The following is a 21,884-nucleotide window of genomic DNA, read 5'->3' as shown; positions in this document are numbered from 1 at the left end:
GTCCGTTGAGGGAAAAGGTAGTGCAGGGGAGCCCCTCCAGAGAAGGAGAGACAGGGGGAGCTTAGACTACTGTAAGCTGCTGTTTTTTTGGTTTGGGGACAGCGGTGCAGAAAGCTGTAACAGGTAAATTTCACATCAGAAAAGAAAGATGGTGCCACGAGCATGGGATTTATTGCATTAGGGACGCTGGTGGAGGAATTGTGCCTGTTACTGTCTAACAGTACAGTGTGAGATAGAGTGTGGATTTTCCTCAAAGAGAAGAATGATACTAGGAATAGTGGTGTTTGAAAATCCTCCCCGAGTTAGGCTGCGTCCTAGGAAGGTCTGTGTGGTGTTTAGGGTGGGAGTCCTGAGCATGACTGAAGAAGGCAGTGGGGTCAAGGTGTGTTCGTTTTCATTGTCAATTATGAGCTACTTTTTTAGCTCCTAAGTGAGTTTTAAAAAATACAGTTATATTTTTAAAAAGTTATTTAGGAAAGATTTTTTGTCATAGTCTCAAAGGCTGGATCCATGTCAGATAAACTGTATTTGAAACTGAATGATTTGACTGGAAAGAGGGTTCAAGCTCCAGCTATGCTGTCTTCTCACTGTGTGGTCTTAGCAACTTTCTCCACTGTGGGTTTCTCCTTAAAATGAAGATAATAGCTGGGACTTTTTTTGGTGGTCCAGGGGCTAAGACTCTGAACTCCCAACGCAGGAGGCCTGGGTTCAACCCTTTTGTGCTCCTAGAATGGCTGATAATTAGAGACTGTGGCATGATTGTTTTAAATTAATGGTAATTTCAATTAATAAACTATGAAGAAAATTTTTTACGAGTCACCTTAAAGTGTGTTTGTTTTGTAGAGGACTTGTAATCCTGAAAATAAAGTTCTTAACAGGCTTTACTAAGATCGAAACTTAAGTCAGCGGCAATTTGGAAAGCTATGCTGTTTTACATTATTTTGATTATATGTAGCCTGACGTGCTGCAGTCCATGGGGTCGCAAAGAGTTGGACACAGCTTAGCAGCTGAACAACAAATATAAGTTTTTCCTGTGTTTGTTACATATTGTCATTTGCTGTTTTGTTATTTTTCCTTCATGCTATCTGCATTATAGATAAATTCACCAAAGAGTGATGTAATGCAAAGTGACTTTTATGTTCTCTTGTTTTACTATTAAGCAGAAATCAAAGAACAGTCAGCAGAAGAGGATGCTGAAGCAGAAGCGGACAGCAGCAAGCAGCCGGTCCCAGCCCTTCAGCGCTCTGTGTCTGAGGAATCTGCAAGTTCCCTGGTCTCTATTGGTGTGGAAGCCAAAATCAGGTTCGAGAAGGAATGCAGCTGGGTCAGAGATGAGTGACAGGAAGAAGGGTAGTGAGCTGGCCGAGAGGAAATTCAGAGACGCAAGCTTAGGACGTAAACCTGGGTGGAATTTGAGAGCTGGTGGCTCTGTGTGTCCCTGGGGTGGAGCGTGTCTGGGGCTTACGTGGCTGTAGGACAGAGCAGTGGTCTGGCATGTTACTCTGCTCCCCTCAGACCAGAACAGAGTGTTTGCAGTGTGCAGCTCCTAGAAGAAGATAAAAGTCAAAACTTTGAGCATAAGGACAGATTTTTTATTTACTTGTAAATGTAAGCTTATACTCTTGTTCTTTACCCTCTCTCATTTTTTTAAAAAAGAAATACAGGATGTTATAACCTCAGTGTATATTTTAGCTTTGGAGTCTTGTTAATTTTTTAGATCTTTCTTGGAAGACATGAATAAAACTGAAACCATCCATCAGTTGACTATTCCCGTCTTCTTGAACTATTTTCTGTCTTTTGCTCTCGGCACATCTCCCTTCTTGTTTTGTCTTTTGCTGGCTTCTGTGGAGACCTCCCCCGACTTTGTAATGTTGGAGTCCTCAGGTTGAAGTCCTCAACATGTTCACTTCTGTTCAGTCTGATAGCTAGGTCCTGTCTGTGTGCCGATGAACACACATTTGTATTTCCAGGGCCGATCTTTCTCTGCACTCTGGACTTTCCTGTCCATGTCTCTGCCTGACATCACTATTTGGAAGTATTCTAGACACTGCACTCATAACACGTCCAGAAGCACTCTTGATTCTTGACCCCATGCCTACCCCAAATCTTCTCCCCAGGATTTCTTAATTTGTATAAATATTAGCAATATTCGTCCAGTTGTTTAGACCAAAACCTTTTGAGTTAATCCTGATGTCTCTCTTTTCTCGTACCTCACACCCTGAATTTTGTAGTTTGACTTTGGAAGATGTCCCAGACAAGTACTCACCGTCTTACCTTGCCTACCATCTTGGTTCAAGTCCCTGTTATCCTTGCTACTGCTAAGTCACTTCAGTCGTGTCCGACTCTATGCGACCCCATCCCTGGGATTCTCCAGGCAAGAACACTGGAGTGGGTTGCCATTTCCTTCTCCAATGCATAAAAGTGAAAAGTGAAAGTGAAGTTGCTCAGTCATGTCTGACTCTTCACGATCCCATGGACTGCAGCCTACCAGGCTCCTCCGTCCATGGGATTTTCCAGGCAAGAGTATTGGAGTGGGGTGCCATTGCCTTCTGTTATCCTTAGGAGGCAACAGTTACCTTTTAGCATAGCTGCAGAAATGATCATTCTAAAACATAAATTAAGTTTCCCTCAAACTCTCTTTAATGGCTATCTCTTCTATTTACATTAAATATTTCAATAATACTAAAAATTTCAAATCCCTACCATGATCTGCATCTTGGAGAAGGTTTGAAAATTTTCAAAATGAAAGATAAAAAATAAACAGTCCACACTGCATTTACCCATTATTTCTGCTTTATTTCCCTTTGTTACACTTTTTATTTCCTAGCAGTTCATTTGATTATTTGTCCCCCTTACTTTTATGTGAGCTCTCTGAAAGCAATAATTTTCTCCACTTTTTCTGCTTTTTATTGCACTGATAATTTTTTTCTATTGATTGCACATTATATTTTGTTTTGAAGATGATATCCCTGAAGGCTCATGTTTCTTTTTTTTTTTTCCCTTGGTCACACCCTGAGGCATGCAAGATCTTAGTTCCCGGACCAGGGATCAAACCCCTAGCCTAGCAGTGAAAGTGCTGAGTCCTAACCACTGGACCCCCAGGGAATTCTCAAGACTCATGTCTTTTTTGTTGTTGTTTTCCAGTCGCTAAGTTGTGTCTGACTCCTTGTGACCCCATGAACTGCACCTTCCCTCACTTTCACTGTCTCCCTGAGATTCCTCAGATTCCCATCTATTGAGTCGGTGATGCCATCCAACCGTCTCATCCTCTGTTGCCCCCTTCTCCTCTTGCCCTTAGTCTTTTCCAGCATCAGGGTCTTTTCCAGTGAGTCAGCTCTTCGCATCAGCTGCCAAAGTATTGGAGCTTCAGCTTCGCATCAGTCCTTCCAATGAATATTCAGGACTGATTTCCTTTAGAATTGCCTGTTTTGATCTCCTTGCTGTCCAAGGGACTCTCAAGAGTCTTCTCCAACACCACAGTTCAAAAGCATCAGTTCTTTGGTGCTCAGCCTTCTCTATGCTCCAATTCTCACATCTCACATCATCTCAACTCACAACATCTCACATCAGTTAGTAGTAGTACCTAACTATTGGAAAAACCATAGCTTTGACTATGTTTCTTTATGAATTTCGTTTTGAAAGAACTTCAGATTTACAGTTCTAATTGATTTCTTAGATTTAGCAGTATAAATGCTTTATCATTTTCATATCTCTTTGCATTGATCATCTAGCGTTTCATTTTCTAGTGATTTAAATACATCCTATTTTTATTTTCTTTGTTGGCCCCCCAACCTTTTGCTTAGTTTTAAAAACTCAGCTTTAGTTTATATGCAGTAAAATGCACCCATTTAGTGGGTTTTGACAGTTGCATACTGTCATATATCCATATAACCACAAAGGTAAAGAACAGTTCCGTCATACTGAAAAATTCCCCCAGGCTCATTTGCTGTCACCCTGACCCCACCTTCTGCCCGAGGCAGTCACTTACCTATTTTCTGACCCTGTGGTTTTGCCTTTGCAATAACATCATGTGAACAGAATTGTGAATCGTGTGTCCTTTTGATTCTGGCGTTTTAACTTAGCATTATGCTTCGGAGAGTCATCTGTGTGGTTGCATATGTCAGTGGTTGTCTCCTTTTTATTGCTGAGGTGGCTTCTGTTTTATGGAGGTGCCTGCCGCAGTTTATCATTTCCCAGTTAAGGGATGTTTGGGTAGTTTCTGCTTTGGGGCAGTTATGAATAAAATTGGGATAAATATTCACTTGCAGGTTTTGGTGTGAACCATAGCGTTTTTATTTCACTTAGCTAGCTAAATACCTAAGAGAGAAGTAATTTTTAAAAGAAAATGCTGAAGTATTTTTCAGTGGAGCTGTACTGTTCTGCTTTCCCACACATGCTGTGGAGTGGATTGGCAGGACATTTCTTGTTCTGCTTCACTTTTGCCCTCTCGTGAACACTGTCTCTGTGTCCTGGGGGTCCTGTCATTGCCTCGAGAGAGGAGACCTGGCCTGGTCTGGGTCTAGGACGGAGCCTTGCCCCTCCTCCACTGTAGAGGTCTCCTTCCCACCCCACATTCCTCCGTCTGCAGCTGGTCTTGAGCATTGCAGGTGGAAACTTTTTCTCTCTCTCTCTGCCACCCTGTGGCTTTTGTTCCCCCTGGGAAAAGGGAGGAGGAAGAGCTGGCTGGGTCTCTGTGTCCTCCCCGAGTGGCTGCGTTTCGGCCCCCAGGCTTGTCCCGTGACCGGTGTGTTCCCAGGGCTCTTGCCCAGGCCCCAGTGGTGGCCCTGAGCCCCTGGGGAGGGGCGTGGAGAGAAGCTGGTGATTGGGCTGGAATTCACCATGTGTCTGCAGGTCCCAGATGCTGTGTAGTCTCTTACCCCGCCGCTTGGCCTGGAGCAGTTTGTACAGTTGTCACTGAATTCACAGCCTGCTTAGGTGACACCCGGGGGCCTCTTCCTCAGGTTAAGCAAGTGCTTGTGTCTTCTCTGGTCTTGGAAGCGCCTTTCGTCCAGGTGCAGGTGAATTGGCTGCTCTATGACTTCTGTAATCAGAAGTGTTCAAGAAAAGTGAGTTTGTATGTTGTGACCATGGGCCAGAGCTCTCTGTGACTTCCACCTCCAGAACAGAAGCTGGGAGTTTCCTTGTGCATCCTTTAAACTTAGCAATAAATTACTCTGTCTGTCTTTATATCCTATATCTCTTGTAACATTCCTGTTTCTTTAATAATTTGAATATTTCTCTAAAAATATTTTCGTTGTGGGTCTGTTGCGTGGTGAAATTTCTGAGGTCTTCTAGAGACCTGGGGATGATTTTGTTATACCATCACATGTGAGTGATAGTTTTGGATATAAATTTAAGGTTAAGCTATTTTTTGTTAGTATTAACGCTTTAAAAGTATTGCTCCATTTCCTAGTCAGTTGATGTTGATGTTCATCTGATTGTTGCTCGTCATAGGTAACATTTCTAGGGGACAAAAAAACCAGAGACAGGGTATGCTGAAGAAAATGTAAGTTTTAATAGCTTAAAGAAAATTATAAATAAGAAAATTTAAAAATTAATAAAATACTGGCCAAGGATATTGATGGATAGCATCCTGGAGGCAAGAAGAACATGTTTCCCACATTGGACTTCATTTTTCTGAAAATAGACCACATGTAATTGTGTGTGTGGGGGGTGTGTGTGTGTGTATCAATAGGCAGCACATTTATTACAAAATGGAAATAGATGATATTGGAAACACTTAAAATATTTAACTTTTATTTTTTAAAAAAGCAGTTTGTCAAGAGAGGTCTAATATGAATTTAACTTATGTTAAACATTATCTGAAAAGATTGTAGATAGTTCTTATCACCTGTTAATGCAAGACTGGGGTAGAGACTACAGAGGTGATGGTGGAAACTTCAGTACTTGAGAAGAAGGATTTGAGGGTAGCAGCCATAAATATGTTAAGAAGAGAAAATATATACACGAGGAGTGGTTCTTTTTCATTCTGTTTTTTTCCTAAGACCCCTTACTAAGTGTATTTTCCATAAATATATTTATTATTTTTTGTCCTTTAGCTTTTAAGGTGCTCTCTTTTTAAAAGAAATAATAGATTTTATTGTTTAGAACTACTTCAGGTTTACAGAAAAATTAAGTGGATGGAACAGAGAGTTCCCAAACCCAATCTTCCCCTGCCTCCCTGTCCCCTGTTGTTAGCATCTTACATTAGTTTGGTACCTGTGTTACAACTGATAAACCAGTATTGATACATTATTATTAAAGTTCTTAGTTGCATAGTGTTCATTCTTTGTGTTACATAGTTCTGAGTTTTGATCAGTATGTGATGTCCTGATGCCTTAGTTACAGTGTAGCAAATAAAAGGTCTCACTGCTCCAGCTTCCTCCCCTCCCCCTGCTCTTGGACCCTGTCCCTCCCTTCCCCCCACTTCCATCACTAACTGCTCGTTAACCCACTTACATTTATATTTGTATATCTGTGTGTGTGTGTGTGTGTGTGTGTGTGTATCATGCACAATGAATGTTCCATCTGGTTAAATAAAATTTGGTTACCACTTGCTTTACACAGCTGGGATATAATTGAGTGGCCATTAAACCATACCCTTTGCCCAACCTTAGCTTTTACTTTATTCCTTTTTAATACTTTGATTTTTTTTGGAATCAGATTTAAAGGAAAATTGTTTTTCTAAGTACAAAATATAATTTTGGGGTATATTTACTATTTCTAAAAATAATGCTGTAGAAAAATAGAATTGTGAATGTATAATTACTATAGATTTAAACACTTAGCTTGCACTAAAGACAGTATTTAATTTTAAAGCACAAGTATTTCTGCAGTTGTCTGGAGCTTGAAATAGTTAAATAAAACTGCTTCTCTCTTTCTTCCTTTTCATTTTGCCAGTGAACAGCTCTGTGCTTTTTGTTACTGTGGTGAAAAAAGTTCCTTAGGACAAGGAGACTTAAAACAATTTAGAGTAACGCCTGGGTTTATTTTGCCCTGGAAAAATCAGCCTTCTAACAAGAAAGACATTGATGACAACAGCAATGGAACTTGTGAGAAAACACAAAACTCAGCACCACGAAAACAAAGAGGACAGAGAAAGTAAGTGGTTTTGAATATAAATAGGTCAAATGCAGTAAGACTATATATAGTTTATTTTCATTGAAATGTTTAAGACTATGTGAATGGGATTGTTACCAAATGATTTCTTGTGTTTCCAACATCCATACAATGCTTTATGACTCACCATTAACCCAGCAAACATTTTCTCAAAAAATTCTTTATTTTAAAAAAAGTTTAGTTGTGTATTAACAAAAAAGAAGAAAACTTGAAAGAACATAATATAAGCCTAGAGGGGATTCATATAAACAGAATGAAAAATTTTAAAAATTAATGAGATCTTTCTTTCCTTTTTCTAAATGTTTTAAATAGTTTGTAAGAATATAACATAACAGAATTGCAAAACCAAAGTGGTTTTTACTACTCATGTCCTTTAAGTGTCATTTATTTGTTTGTGTTTACGCTTTAGAGAATGGTGAAGTGTCTTGTAAACACTTACACTGTAATACAGTGTTAACTTTCTTTCCTTCTGAGTAATCATATGCTGCCCTTTCTAAAGTTAAAGAAGGTCTTTTTTAAATAAAAAAAAATTATGTGGTTACCTCTGCAACTAATACATGTATATAGTTGTAAATCAACTGTAATTAAAAAACATTTACTATTTGTATAGTCATACATGTATGTCTATATTCATGGATGTTTTAGTTCCCTGAAACTCTTATCTAATATGTTTATTTTTGAAGTTAAAATTTTTTTATATGTTGTAGTTTTGTTTGAAGGCCATCTTCATATGTGGACTTGCCTCTGGTAGTTGAGGGAGTAGAAGTTTCTGTGGTTGATGAGAAAGTGTAAAAATTAATTTAGCTTGGAAGGCTCACCAGCTCTGGCCCTTGAGGCTGATGATGTAATCACCCAAGTGCCTGCCTGGCTGGCGGCCAGAGTTAAGTACTGAGGCATTGTTGTGTTGTACTTATTTGATTGGCTCCTTCTTTTGGACTGCTGCCAATGCCTTGAAGACGTGAAGTAGGAAATGAAACAATAACAAGAAAAACTCTTCTAAAAGAATTTAAGGTGGAACAGCTTAAGGAAGTTCAGAAGTACTGTATTTAGAGTTTTGATGTTTTAAAGGCCATGCCTTGCTTTACCTTTCGTAATCAACTTGAGTGCTCACATTCTAATAAAGTATATCAGAAGTCCAGGAAACTTACAAAGTCCATCAGTCATTAGTAAATTTAGTGGACTGGACCAGGTTATATCTTATATTCTGGTGTTCTGCCTTGAATGATGGCAATTAGTGAAGAACTGTTCTGGGAAGTACAGTTGGGTTTCATTTATTTATTTATTTTATAAGCTTAGTTAATTTTTAATGAAAACTTTTATGAGCTGAAAATAATTATGTAAAAAATAACCTTGGTTTAGTGAAAGTCTTTATATGCACTTAAGTGTTTAACTAAAGTTATTAAGTGATGATAACAGGCCAGTTAATGGACCTTAGGAATAAAGCATGTTTGCAAAATTTGGAAATCATTTAGCTTGGTAATGATTTTAAATATTGACAATATTTATGTTGCTAATGAGTTGTAAACCAGATAGACAGCCAGTTAATTTTTTTTATTTGAAAAGCAGGATTTTAAAATAGTTTTTCCCTCATAGTGTACTAAATATAAGAATATGTAATCAAGGGGTCATTTCCTCTCTTTTTGGTTTGTTTTAGACTTAAGCTTTGGGGGAGGGGTTGTGTATTTCTGCTGTTCCCTAAGCCAGGCTTCTGTAACCCTTAGGGTTGACATCACATTGTCTGCATACACACTGCCTGTAAAACCTTAAGGTCAAGTTTGACTAACTTGCTGGTTAGGAACTGGTTAGTAATAGAATATTTAGTCATTCCATTGGTTTTTATATCTGTGCCCCCATCAAATTCTGGTGTAAAGAAAGTATGTTTAAACAATATGTTCATCGTTATAGACAAACTGTTGGTCTTTTTTTTTCCTCCTAATAAATTGGCAGTGCTTGGTAATGAAGGTATATTTTCAGGAAGGGAGAGATCATCCTTATAGGAGGGTTGTTCTCGTTTGTTTCACCGCGGGCATTCATAAAAATGAGACTTGGAGTTAGCATAGCATGGTGAACTTAAAAAAAAAAGTTTGTGCATTTCTAATGCTGCACATAAAAATACAGGTTATTTTTTACATGGTTTGATATTTAAATGTACTTACTGAAAAATGTTAATACTTTTTCTCTTTCAATGATTCCAGGTATAAAAAAGTTTAGTTCCTTGGTCATTGTGCTGATTTTCTCTTAATAGGAATCATGATAAATATCCAGCAGACAGATGTGCAGTGAGTTATGATCTATATTCAATAGTGACTTAATCCAGAATTATCATCAGGCTGAATACTTTGATATCAGGGGAAAATTGAAGTTTTAGTGCCAACCATCTGATTTCCTGTGTTTACTGTTAGACACAATAGCAGTCATTGTTTACTTACCAATCTCAGTGAATATCTGAAGTTTTAGGGCTTTGAAAGTCTGAAACCTCCCATCTGTGGTATATCTTATTCAGTGTTCACTTTTATCAGGAACTTTTTGCTGTTGTTACACTATTTCCCTTATTCCCAAGTCACCAGTAGGTAGCTGTTTTGGTTTTGCTTTTGACTTCTGGTTTGTGAGGTGAAGTCTTAGCGGAGGGTACATGCAGCGTCGCAGCAAAGATCGGCTGTCAAGATTGCTGAGGGGACATACGAATGCGCCCGCTGACACATTCCCCTCCCCTTGCCTCCCTTGTCACACTTCGTAGTGGGTTTTCACTTCCCCTGGGAAATAACCTCTCTTTTTGTAAACTTAACTGCCGACTCTGTTGTTGGTAGCCCTTACCATAAAGCATGTTAGAGATTTCGGATTTGCTCAAGTTATGTTTTTTAAGCATTTAAATAAGGCCAAAGGGAATATTCATTTTATATGACAACATACAGTTCCTGACTAGAATAGTAGAATGTCAGTTAAAAAATTACAGATATATAACATTTCCTTATGGATTTGGAGACTTTTTTTTTAGTTGTTGTTTACATAATATAGCTACCCAGTTTTATATTAATATTGATGTTATGAACAATGACATATATTCTAGAAGTTGTTTTATAAGCAGTTTATGCAAAATAAATTAAAATTGATTTGGCAATACCTTATATTTAAGTCATTATGAAGCGAAACAGTTTTCTCCTTGTTCTCATTTTCACATTTGTTTTGTTTTGTTTTCTTTTCCAGGGAACGGCCTCAGCAGAGTGTCGTGACTTGTGTCAGTGTGAGCACGCAGACTGCTTCAGACGATCAGCCTGGTAAACTGTGGGATGAACTCAGTCTGGTTGGCCTTCCCGATGCCATTGATGTCCAAGCCTTATTTGATCCTACAGGTATGAGCCAGTCTTCAATAATAGCTACCTCTTAATTCTGCAAGGCCAATTATCAACTTAATATTAAATAGCATTCATCTAGAAATAATTATTGCCATTGTTAAAAATATCTTTGTTAAATATGCCTGCTTAGGTAAAATAAATTGTCTAATTATGTTTATCTAACTTATTTAACATCTGCACAGGGCCATAACTGGGCTGGACGCTTTTATAAATATTTGCATTTGCACTTGTGTAGACAGCAGTGCCATGGAAATCTGACAGTTGCAGAGAGAGAGATTATAAAGGGATCTGTGAAAACTTGGGAGCATGGCAGTCTGGGTCTTCCTGAAGTAGGAGTGAAGGATGATGGATCTTAGCCGTGTGGATGTCCTGTAGTACAGTGTAGTGGCCCGTATTTATGACTCAGTGATGTTGGGGCTTTGAGTAAATTTCATTCTGTAGTTGAACTGCATGTAATTGTTCAAGTGATAGAGAATTTAAAGACTGAGCTGTTATCAATGATTGGTGTGGAATGCAGTGGAAGAGTGGTGTATATGTAGTTTGTCATAAAGGATGAGATAAATTTCCTTTATATTTATGTAAATATACCAAATAAAAATACAGTAATATTTAAATAAAATGACTAGAAATTAATTTCTTTGTTGAAGAAGCAATCATTGATACAGTGTGCATTAGACTCACTTGGAGGGCTTGTTAATATAGGTTTCTGGTCACCATGGCAAGAGTGTTTGATTTGTAGGTCTTGGTTGTGATGTAAGATTTGCGTTTATCACAAGTTCCCGGACGATGCGTTTTGAGAAGGGCTGCTTTAGTGGAATCACAAATACAGGATGCGTTGTATATTCACGTTAGAATCGACTGAAGGATTTTACATCTTTAATTGTTAGCATTAATATGTTTAATGTGTACTTATTTGCTTCTTTTCACTTTAACCATGTTAGGCACTTGTTGGGCTCACCACCGTTGTGTGGAGTGGTCACTGGGGGTGTGCCAGATGGAAGAACCGTTATTAGTGAACGTGGACAGAGCTGTTGTCTCAGGGAGCACAGAAGTAAGTAGAAGAAACACATATTTAAACCATAACTTTATAACATTTGCTGTGTCAACATGAAGATTCACTTGTAAGATTTATTAAGTGATTAATGTAAAAACCCTTAAAATAGGAAATTATTGATATCCAAGGGTAGTTTGTGCAGACCACTAGATTATATAGTATGTTAAGTTGTGCAATAAACACCAATCTTTAAATAATTTACATTTAAATAAATAAGAAATTAAAATTTTTAGAAATGGAGATTACTGACTGTACTTAGGCATCTTACTCTTTTAAGACAAAACTCTCTGACAAAGATTTAAATTAGGAGAGACAGGATTTGACACGTCTTTAGTCCACAGTGTGAGCTAGTTCTGTTTGCTATTTTAAAAATTGATTAAAATAATTTCTTTTCAGTCAAGTTGGCAGTTTGGTTTGTCTTTCTGGCACCATCCCAAAGCGATACCATATACACAGTCTGCCGTCTTTCAGAGCTTCCACTGTGACTTTCAATCAAAAATAAATGCAGCGTTTACCTTCTATCTATGAAGGCAACAGACCCTGTGAAGTAAAACTGCTTTGCTGCTTAAAAATTCCCCTTGGTTTTTGACAAACGTGTTTGGGAGAAGTGAAAACAGGTTTTCCAAAGGGATATTAAAAGTGGAATTTTTTGCCATAGAAATTACACAGATTTAATACAGGTAAACCTTTCAAAGGTATAGTTGAGACAAGGATTTAGATTTAAGTAATTATTCAGTTATTGTAACATTTGCTTTACTCAGATGATCAAATTGACCTAATTTAAGTGGAGGAGTCACTCTCACCTCACGATTAGTCAAGTTAGAGTGTTTGTTTTGGAAGTGTGACCTTATATTTAAAGGCTTACATTATTACCACATTTGAACAGTATAATGCCCGGTAATAATTTCCATAGTCTGAGCATACTTGATGGCCAGCCAGGTCATCGTTGTGATAGGTCATGGAGCTGATTCTTCCATGAGCTTCTTAAAAGTAGTTTTGGAATATTTTGTGACGGTGAGAAGCAGAAGCGTTATAGGAAAGGCAGTGAAGAATAGTGAAAGGACCCTTTGTGGTGCTGGGTTGTTGAACTGTAGCAGCTTATTTTTGATAAGGCCGTAGGGAAATGGGCACTCATATGCCTTGTGGACAGGAATGCAAATGGGTGCATATCTTCTGGAGAGAAGGTTGGTAGTATCCCACAAACTATATATGCACTTATCTTTTGACCTTTCTGAGGTTCTGTCCTGAAAATATGCCTTCAATAATACAGAAACTTGTGCCATTAAAGGTTAATAATTGCTAGCGTTGTTTAATTTGCAAAATACTGTAAAAAAAACCTAAATGACCACACAGAATAGAATGGTTGAATAAGCTATATATATCTTTTTGTATAGCTCTGATTCCTGGAACCATAGGAATGTTTCACTTAGCCTGTAAATAAGCAATTACAGCTGTCTGGGCTCCGGGGGAACCTTAAAAGGAAGAGCAAAATTCACAGTGAAGGGGGTAGAGAAGAAACTAAGTGCTGAAAAATAGTATATTGACTGGACACACATAAAGCTAAAGACAAAATCAAACAAAAACTGCACACACATGCTGTAAGCTAGTGAGCACTATTCTAAAATGAGTTTTGTTGTGTTAGAATGGTTATCAGAGGTATCAATATAAACTCATGGTTTTTAGTATTTACATGGACAGATGATACTGAAATCCAGGTGTATGTATATGCAAGTGTTAGTATGCATGTATTTAACTCCTAGCTCTGTCCCTCTGAAAGCCTAGAACCAGTGACTTCTAGCAGTGAGCCTGTCAAGTGCCCAGGTCTTGGTTTGTAACCAGTGTTCTCCAATAAAAAGGACCAAGGCTCTTGGAAGTGGCTCACAGTGCAGGGGAAATACAAGATGAGGTGCCAGAAAGCAAGGAAGTGCTGATTGAGATGGAGACTTGTTAAAAGCATAGGAGCCAACCTCAAGGAGCTCCTAAGAGCTGGACCAATTTGAGCAATAACAAAAATTAATGATAGTCTTGGGTTTTCATCCATAGAATGATCCCCACTGCTAAATAGATAAATAAGTAGCGGAGGTCAAGTTACATCACTTCTCTGCTTAACACTCTTCAGCTACTTCCCATTTTATTAAGAATAAAAAAAAAAAGCCAGTCGTTACTGACCATCTGGGCTATCATGATCTTCACGATCCCCTCAGGCGCTTCTGAGACATTGCTCACAGTAACTCTTCCCTGGCCTCGCTTCCTTCAGCTGCCCTGACCTCCTGGGTCTTACTCAGAACCGTCCACCTCTGGGCCCTTGCAGTTCCTGTTCCCTTTCCGTTGACCATTCTCCTCAGATACATGCCTGGCTTCCTCCCTCGTTTCCTCAAGTATTTACTCAAGTTTACCTGAGGTCTTTGCTGGGCTCCCTGTTGAAAATTTCAGGCGCCTCATCCGTCACACCCTGGTGGATTGTCTTCTCCTCTGTACTTAGCACCCTCTGCCTTGTCTGTATCTCCTCACTAGATAGTAGTGCCGTTCTGATGTGTCTTTTTCTGTTTTGGTCGTTCCTCAGTAAATATTTGTGGCCTAAATGAATAGCACTAAAGATCATTCATGGAATCATTCATAGTTACAAAAAAAAAAAAAATAAGTGCCAGAATGTTAAAGGATGTCACCAATGTGATGAATTTTATTCACGTTTATACATTTATACTCATCAGAGGAACTCTTGTAAAATAGAGGACATTTTTACAGTTCTGCTTAAGTGATAGGAGTGGGGAGGTGTGACAATGACAGTCTCTGAAATCTCAAAAGGTTCCTTAGGGCCAAAGTATGTAAAAGTGCTGTTGAGCCCAGAACAGGCTTTATTTTACAAAAAAAGAGGTGTTACAAATTTGTTGAGCATTATTAGGACAGCATGTAACTGAATAAATTATGGTCCCTGCCTCTGTAAAGAAAATAAACATTTAACCTGCCTCTTCAAGATAAAAGTGATGTTTCAGCAATGAGAATGTAATGACTTCTCAAAGAAATACGTGCTGGGGGTTGAGCATTTTGGTAACAGATGTTTGGAGCTGTGTCTATTGTTAGTTTATTGCCAGAAACAATGAAAGTTTGTACTCAAACAAACAACACAATATTCTCACATTTGTTGCCAAAAAATCTTGGACACAGAATTTCCTGAGTAAAGTATTCTAAAGCATTGATGTATGTTTTAAACCCATTTGTTAAAAATTAATGTTTTTTGACTCTGGAAAGTGAAACTCTGCTGGCTAATTTTTGAGAAGTTTGGGATTGAAAAATGGTCGTTGAAAACATGTGCCTCTGTTTCGATCTCCCTGTTTTTGTGGGAATCCTTTTTTAAAAAACCTTCGACAGATGCTGAAATAAACTGAAGTAGAATTGGACCTTTCAGTCTGAGACGATGGAAAAGAACAAGATGCAAAGCTCAGATGGGGGTGTCTGTACGCTCTAAACTTTTGGATTGTTCACGTCTTTTAAGAAAGAAATGTTTGAGTACGTGTCCTTCTTGTTGTTGGAATATGTATCTCTCCTCTGTCACTTACCAACATGTGTAAATTCATGTTGTTTCTGTGAGCACTTAATTACTGAGGGCGTGGATCCTGCGCTGGTGTGACATTTTGTCTCCGGCACCGCACAGAGTACCCTGAGTGCCTGGCGTCTTGGCTGGGATGAGCGGATCCGAGCGGAGTCTGTCAGTGAGGGGCAGCGCTGAGCCGGTGGTCCAGGGAGGCGCGTGCGCGGCTGACACCTAGTGGCCACTGCCAGCCATTGTGCGCTGCGCTCAGAGCCCAGCTGCGGTACTGCTGAGGCTGACAGCCCCGGAATCAGCAACATTATTCCCATTTTAAAACCAATGCATCATCTCCTCAGTTGTTAAAGTGCATTCAGTATCCAGCAGTTGAGTTTTTCTGGAATTTCCCTGAAATTGTTCTTCAGTTTTTCCACAGGAACTTTTATCTTTTGCTAGACAGAAGAATATGCTAAACCGTTTTTCTCTTTTAATTTCCTCTTTGGATTCCTGGGGGTACTACCAACCATTAAAACATTACTTGTAGCATCTCTCCACTTAGAATTGATAATTTCTCGTGTTTTCTTCACCCCCATGATTGGGCCTCCCTGGTAGCTCAGACGGTAAAGAATCCGCCTGCAGTGTGGGAGACCTGGGTTCAATCCCTGGGTTGGGAAGATGCCCTGGAGGAGGGCATGGCAGCCCGCTCCAGGATTCTTGCCTGAACAATCCCCACCAACAGAGGAGCCTGGCAGGCTATGGTCCATGGGGTCGCAAAGGGTTGGACACAACTGAGTGACTAAGCGCATACTGCAATTCCATTGTGTTCTGCTGATTTTGTGCCACTTGTGTGTGTAAAATCCCAACTAATTTCTGCAAGAAGAGTTGTAAGTTTTTTAAAAAGTACTTTGGGCTCTTTTTGTAGACTGAAAAAGAGAACAAAAATAGCTTTTCTGTAATAAGGTGGGAGTACAGATTTACAATGTAGGTAAACAATGTAAATGTAATTTTTGTTTAAAAAGCCTTAATGACAATGACAGTAAAAACCTCCATACACTTCTCTAACCAGTTGAAAGTAGGTTTATATAAGATCATTGAAAACATGATCTATATATATGTGAGATGGTCCCAGGTACCTATTTTATGAATAAGGTTATCTAATACTGTTGTTTTTTATATAATCCTAGTGCTTTGCAGTATAAAATAAAAAATTATCAGTTATTTAGTCTACATTTTACCTTACAGTTTTTTTAAGAGGAAGGAAACACTCACATACCTGAATTCTGTGTTTGTGTTGAGGATTCACATGACCACGTCTACACTGGGGACTGACTCAGACTCAAGGGCCTCATCATAGAGTTGTACTTATGGCTGAGGCTTACTGCCCTGATGCGGTAGAAAGATCTTAAATGGGAAAAGATGTTGACGAGGTCTAGAAGAATCTGTGTGCAGGCTTCCTTTGGTGTTCTCCCTCCCGTGAGGGGTCACACACAGCACCCTTGTCTTCCAGCAGGAGAAATATGGACACTTGTGTGGTGCTTCTGCCCTGAGCCGCTCAAGGTCTTTACTGGGGACTGGTCGTGTAGGCCCTCCTGCCAGTCAGGTACCAGAAGGGAAGGCCACGTTGTTTGCACAGATAACCCATGCACAGTAAATTACCCTTATCACCTCTGGAGCCATGGGAAACCTCTCCAAACCCAACCTCCTAGATGCCATCTGGGCAGGCAGGCCTTTCTAAGAATGGTAGTCTTGGGCATGCCCCCCAAGACTTAAACGCCTCCCCCCCTTTTTTTTGCACTGAAAGGAAGTTGAACTGTGTCTCAGTTTCAGCCTGTTTCTGTCTGTAGAACTATAGTAGTTGCTTGTTAGTTTACAGCAATGAATTCTTCCACATCCTGGGGAGGCTGTGACAGATTTAATGGTTACATTAAAAGAACTTCGTAAACTTCGATCAAGGGGACGCTATTGATAAGGATACCTGTGACTATAACAGAAAAATCCTGTATTTGACTCTGAAAGCTACTTTAATATTAACATACCCATCCCAGCTTTCTTTTGACTATGTGAATATGGTATATGTAATTACATTCTTTTTTTTTTAAATTTATTTATTTATTTTTTCAGTGGGTTTTGTCATACATTGACATGAATCAGCAATAGATTTACACGTATTCCCCATCCCGATCCCCCCTCCCCCCTCCCTCTCCACCCGATCCCTCTGGGTCTTCCCAGTGCACCAGGTTCGAGCACTTGTCTCATGCATCCCACCTGGGCTGGTGACCTGTTTCACCATAGATAGTATACATGCTGTTCTTCCGCAACATCCCACCCTCACCTTCTCCCACAGAGTTCAAAAGTCTGTTCTGTACTTCTGTGTCTCTTTTTCTGTTTTGCATATAGGGTTATCGTTACCATCTTTCTAGATTCCATATATATGTGTTAGTATGCTGTAATGTTCTTTATCTTTCTGGCTTACTTCACTCTGTATAAGGGGCTCCAGTTTCATCCATCTCATTAGAACTGGTTCAAATGAATTCTTTTTAACGGCTGAGTAATATTCCATGGTGTATATGTACCACAGCTTCTTTATCCATTCATCTGCTGATGGGCATCTAGGTTGCTTCCATGTCCTGGCTATTATAAACAGTGCTGCGATGAACATTGGGGTGCACGTGTCTCTTTCAGATCTGGTTTCCTCAGTGTGTATGCCCAGGAGTGGTATTGCTGGGTCATATGGCAGTTCTATTTCCAGTTTTTTAAGAAATCTCCACACTGTTCTCCATAGCGGCTGTACTAGTTTGCATTCCCACCAACAGTATAAGAGGGTTCCCTTTTCTCCACACCCTCTCCAGCATTTATTGCTTGTAGACTTTTGGATAGCAGCCATCCTGACTGGCGTGTAATGGTACCTCATTGTGGTTTTGATTTGCATTTCTCTGATAATGAGTGATGTTGAGCATCTTTTCATGTGTTTGTTAGCCATCTGTATGTCTTCTTTGGAGAAATGTCTGTTTAGTTCTTTGGCCCATTTTTTGATTGGGTCATTTATTTTTCTGGAATTGAGCTTCAAGAGTTGCTTGTTGTCAAAATGGCTATTCTACCCAAAGCAATCTATAGATTCAATGCAATCCCTATCAAGCTACCAACGGTATTTTTCACAGAACTAGAACAAATAATTTCACAATTTGTATGGAAATACAAAAAACCTCGAATAGCCAAAGTAATCTTGAGAAAGAAGAATGGAACTGGAGGAATCAACCTGCCGGACTTCAGACTCTACTACAAAGCCACAGTCATCAAGACAGTATGGTACTGGCACAAAGACAGAAATATAGATCAATGGAACAGAATAGAAAGCCCAGAGATAAATCCACGAACTTATGGACACCTTATCTTTGACAAAGGAGGCAAGGATACACAATGGAAAAAAGACAACCTCTTTAACAAGTGGTGCTGGGAAAACTGGTCAACCACTTGTAAAAGAATGAAACTAGAACACTTTCTAACACCATACACAAAAATAAACTCAAAATGGATTAAAGATCTAAATGTAAGACCAGAAACTATAAAACTCCTAGAGGAGAACATAGGCAAAACACTCTCTGACATAAATCACAGCAAGATCCTCTATGACCCACCTCCTAGAATATTGGAAATAAAAGCAAAACTAAACAAATGGGACCTAATGAAACTTAAAAGCTTTTGCACTACAAAGGAAACTATAAGTAAGGTGAAAAGACAGCCCTCAGATTGGGAGAAAATAATAGCAAACGAAGCAACAGACAAAGGAGTAATTACATTCTTTTATCTTACCCTGTTTGTATTTTAATATTTGGGGCATGTTTCTTGCAGTAGCACATTAAAAAAAAAAAAATCTAACCTGACAATCTTCTGCTTTTTATTTGTAATATTGAGACTATATATATTTAATGTGATAAAGGCTTCCTCCCTGCCCCATTTGTGTTTATCTGTTCATTTCCTTTTGCATACATTTTTAAAAAAATACTTATTTTATATTTTGGCTGTGCTGGGTCTTTGTTGAAGCATGTGGGATCTTTAGTTGGGGCATGTGGAATCTAGTTCCGCCCTCCTCCCTCTCCCCACCCGCTACTAGCCATTCCCCTGTCTTTCTCCCTCTCTTCAGGTTTCCCTATTCCCTCAGACACAACAATATTGAGTTTAGGCCAGTTAATAACCCTGCAGTGGTCTCTTAAGTGCTCAAGCGAAAGGAAGAGTCTTAACGTCTCTCACTTTAAATCAAAAGCTAGAAGTGATTAGGCTTAGTGAGGAAGACACGGAAGGCTGAGATAGGCTGAAAGCTAGGCCTCTTGTGCCAAACAGTTAGCTACGTTATGAATGCAAAGGAAAAGTTCTTTCAGGAAATTAAAAGTGCTACTCCAGTGAAGACACAAATGATAAAAACGCAGCACAGCCTTATTGTTATGGGGAAAGTTTGGCGTTCTGGATAGAAGGTCAGTTCAGCCACAAAATTTCCTAAAGTCAAAGCCTAAAGCAGAGCAAGGCCCTAACTCTCTTCCAGTCTACAAAGGCTGAGAAAAGCTCCAGAGAAGCACCTTGAAGCTGCAGAGGTTGGTTCATTAAGTTTGAGGAAAGAGGCCATCTTGATAACTTTAAAAGTGCAACATGAAGCAGCCAGTGCTGATGGAGAAGCTGCAGGTCTTCCAGAAGATCTAGGAAAGATAATTATAACAAAGTTGGCTACAGTAAACCACAGATTTTCAGTGTAGACAAAACAGCCTTCTATTGGAAGAAGACACCATCAAGGACTTTCATAGCTAGAGAGGAGAAGTCAGTATCTGGCTTCAAACCTTTGAAAGACAGACTGACTGTCTGTTTAGGGTAATGCAACAGATGACTTTCACTTGAAGCTAGTACTCATTTACCATTCAAAAAAAAAAAAAACCTAGATCCCTTAGGAATTGTGCTAAATTTACTCTGCTTATGCTGTATGAATGCAACAATATTTATGGATAGCGCATCAGTTTACAATATGGTTTACTGAATATTTTAAGCCCACTATTATTAGTGTTCAGAGAAAAAAAGTGTTCTTTCAAAATCCTACTGCTTACTGACAGTTCACCTGGCCACCCAGGAGCTCTGATGGAGATGTATAAGGAGATTAATGTTCTTATGCCTGTGAACACATCTATTCTGCAGCCCATGGATCAATGAGTAATTCTCTCTTTCAAGGCTTATTATTTGAGAAAATAGGTTTTGTAACGCTATACCTGCCATAGGTAGTGAGTCTTGTGATGGATCTGGGCAAAGTCACTTGACCTTCTGGAAAGGACTCACCATTCTAGATGCTATGATGACTTAACAGGAGTTGGGAAGAAGTTGATTCCAGCCCTCATGGATGACTTTGAGGGCCTTAGGATCTCCACAGAGGAAGTAACTGCAGATGTGGTGGACATGGCAGGAGAACTAGAATTGGAAGTGGAGCCTGAAGATGTGACTGAAATGCTGCAGTCTCGTGATAAGACTCAAGCAGATGAGTTGCTTCTGATGAATGAGCAAAGAAAGGGGTTTCTTGAGAGTGAATCTACTCCTGGTGAAGATGCTGTGAAGATCATTGGAATGACAACAAAGGATTTAGACTATTCCATGAATTCAGCTGACAAAGAAGCAGCAGAATTTGAGAGGATTGACTCCAATTTTGAAAGAAGTTCTACTATGGGTAAATAGATAGTGTTGCATGTTACAGAGAAATTGTTTGTTGAAGGAAGAGTCAGTTGACTTTACAAACTTCATTATTGTCTTTAAAAAATTGCCATAATCATGCCCACCTTCGGCAACCACCACCCTGATCAGATAGCAGCCACTGAACATCAAGACAAGACCCTCCACCAGCAAAAAGATTATGACTTGCTTAAGGCAGAGATGATGGTTAGCACCTTTTAGCAGCAAAGCACTTTTAAATTAAGGTATGTACATTTTTTATTTTAGACAGAATGCTGTTGGACACTTAACAGAGTGTAGTATAGTATAAATATAGCTTTCATATGCACTGGGAAACAGGATTTGTGTAACTCGCTTTATTTTTGTGGTATGGAATTGAACATGCACTATCTTTGAGGCATGTCTATAAGCCTTGTTATTTTATTGATTTCTTTAAGGTTTATAGTATACATCTTTCACTTACCACAGTCCACCCTGAAGTGATATCATATAGTTGTATATATTATGAAAGTGTGCTTTCATTTCCTTCCACTCTCCCTCCTGGACTTTGTGCTGTTGCTGTCACGCATTTGACTTTCACATGCTGTAAACTCCTTAAGATATTGTTATTTTTGAGTAAACATATCTTTTAAAGAGAATTAAATAATAAAAATAATTTAAAATATATTTACCAGTGTATTTACCAATGCTGTATTGTATTGTATTGTATTGTTAGTCTCTCAGTCGTGTCTGACTCTCTGTGACCCCATGGACTGTAGCCCGCTAGGCTCCTCTGCCCATGGAATTCTCCAGGCAAGAATCCTGGAGTGGGTAGCCATTCCCTTCTCCAGAGCCCCGACTCAGGGATCAAACCCAGGTCTCCTGGATTGCAGGCAGAGTCCTTACCATCTTGAGTTATTTACCAATGCTAGTCTCTCCATTCCTTGGTGTCGATCCAGATTTTCACCTAATATCAATTTTGTTTTCTGCCTGAAGAAGTCCTTTAACATTTCTTGCAGGGAGGTCTGCAGGTGATAGATTCTTTCAGCATTTTTATTTCCAAAGTGCTTCTGTTTTCCTTTGAAACACATGTTTGCCAAGTTCAGAAATCGAGGTGACTTTTCATCCCAGTACTTTAAAGATGTGGTGCTTCAGT

General features: G+C 39.2%; 1 protein-coding gene across 13 annotated transcripts in view; it reads left to right on the top strand.

Moving 5' to 3' along the window:
- The window catches only part of KMT2C (lysine methyltransferase 2C), a 257,991-nt gene that overhangs the window by 95,977 nt on the left and 140,130 nt on the right, over positions 1-21,884 (top strand). For 11 of the 13 annotated variants that reach the window (XR_006334856.1, XM_043871872.1, XM_043871871.1 and 8 more), the window contains 4 exons: positions 1,161-1,302; positions 6,901-7,101; positions 10,324-10,469; positions 11,414-11,523. Coding sequence is in view for 12 of the 13 variants with exons in the window: in XM_043871872.1 (XP_043727807.1) it covers positions 1,161-1,302; positions 6,901-7,101; positions 10,324-10,469; positions 11,414-11,523 (599 nt within the window). In the remaining variant the exon portion in view is untranslated. The remainder of the gene's footprint in view (positions 1-1,160; positions 1,303-6,900; positions 7,102-10,323; positions 10,470-11,413; positions 11,524-21,884) is intronic. The other 2 variants (XM_043871877.1, XM_043871865.1) reach the window with 1 other exon arrangement.

The sequence above is a fragment of the Cervus elaphus genome, chromosome 18 (genome assembly GCF_910594005.1).
Source record: "Cervus elaphus chromosome 18, mCerEla1.1, whole genome shotgun sequence".
In the NCBI taxonomy this organism is placed as follows: Eukaryota; Metazoa; Chordata; class Mammalia; order Artiodactyla; family Cervidae; genus Cervus; species Cervus elaphus.
Note: the sequence above shows the minus strand (reverse complement) of the source record. Positions and strands in the feature narration are given on the sequence as shown.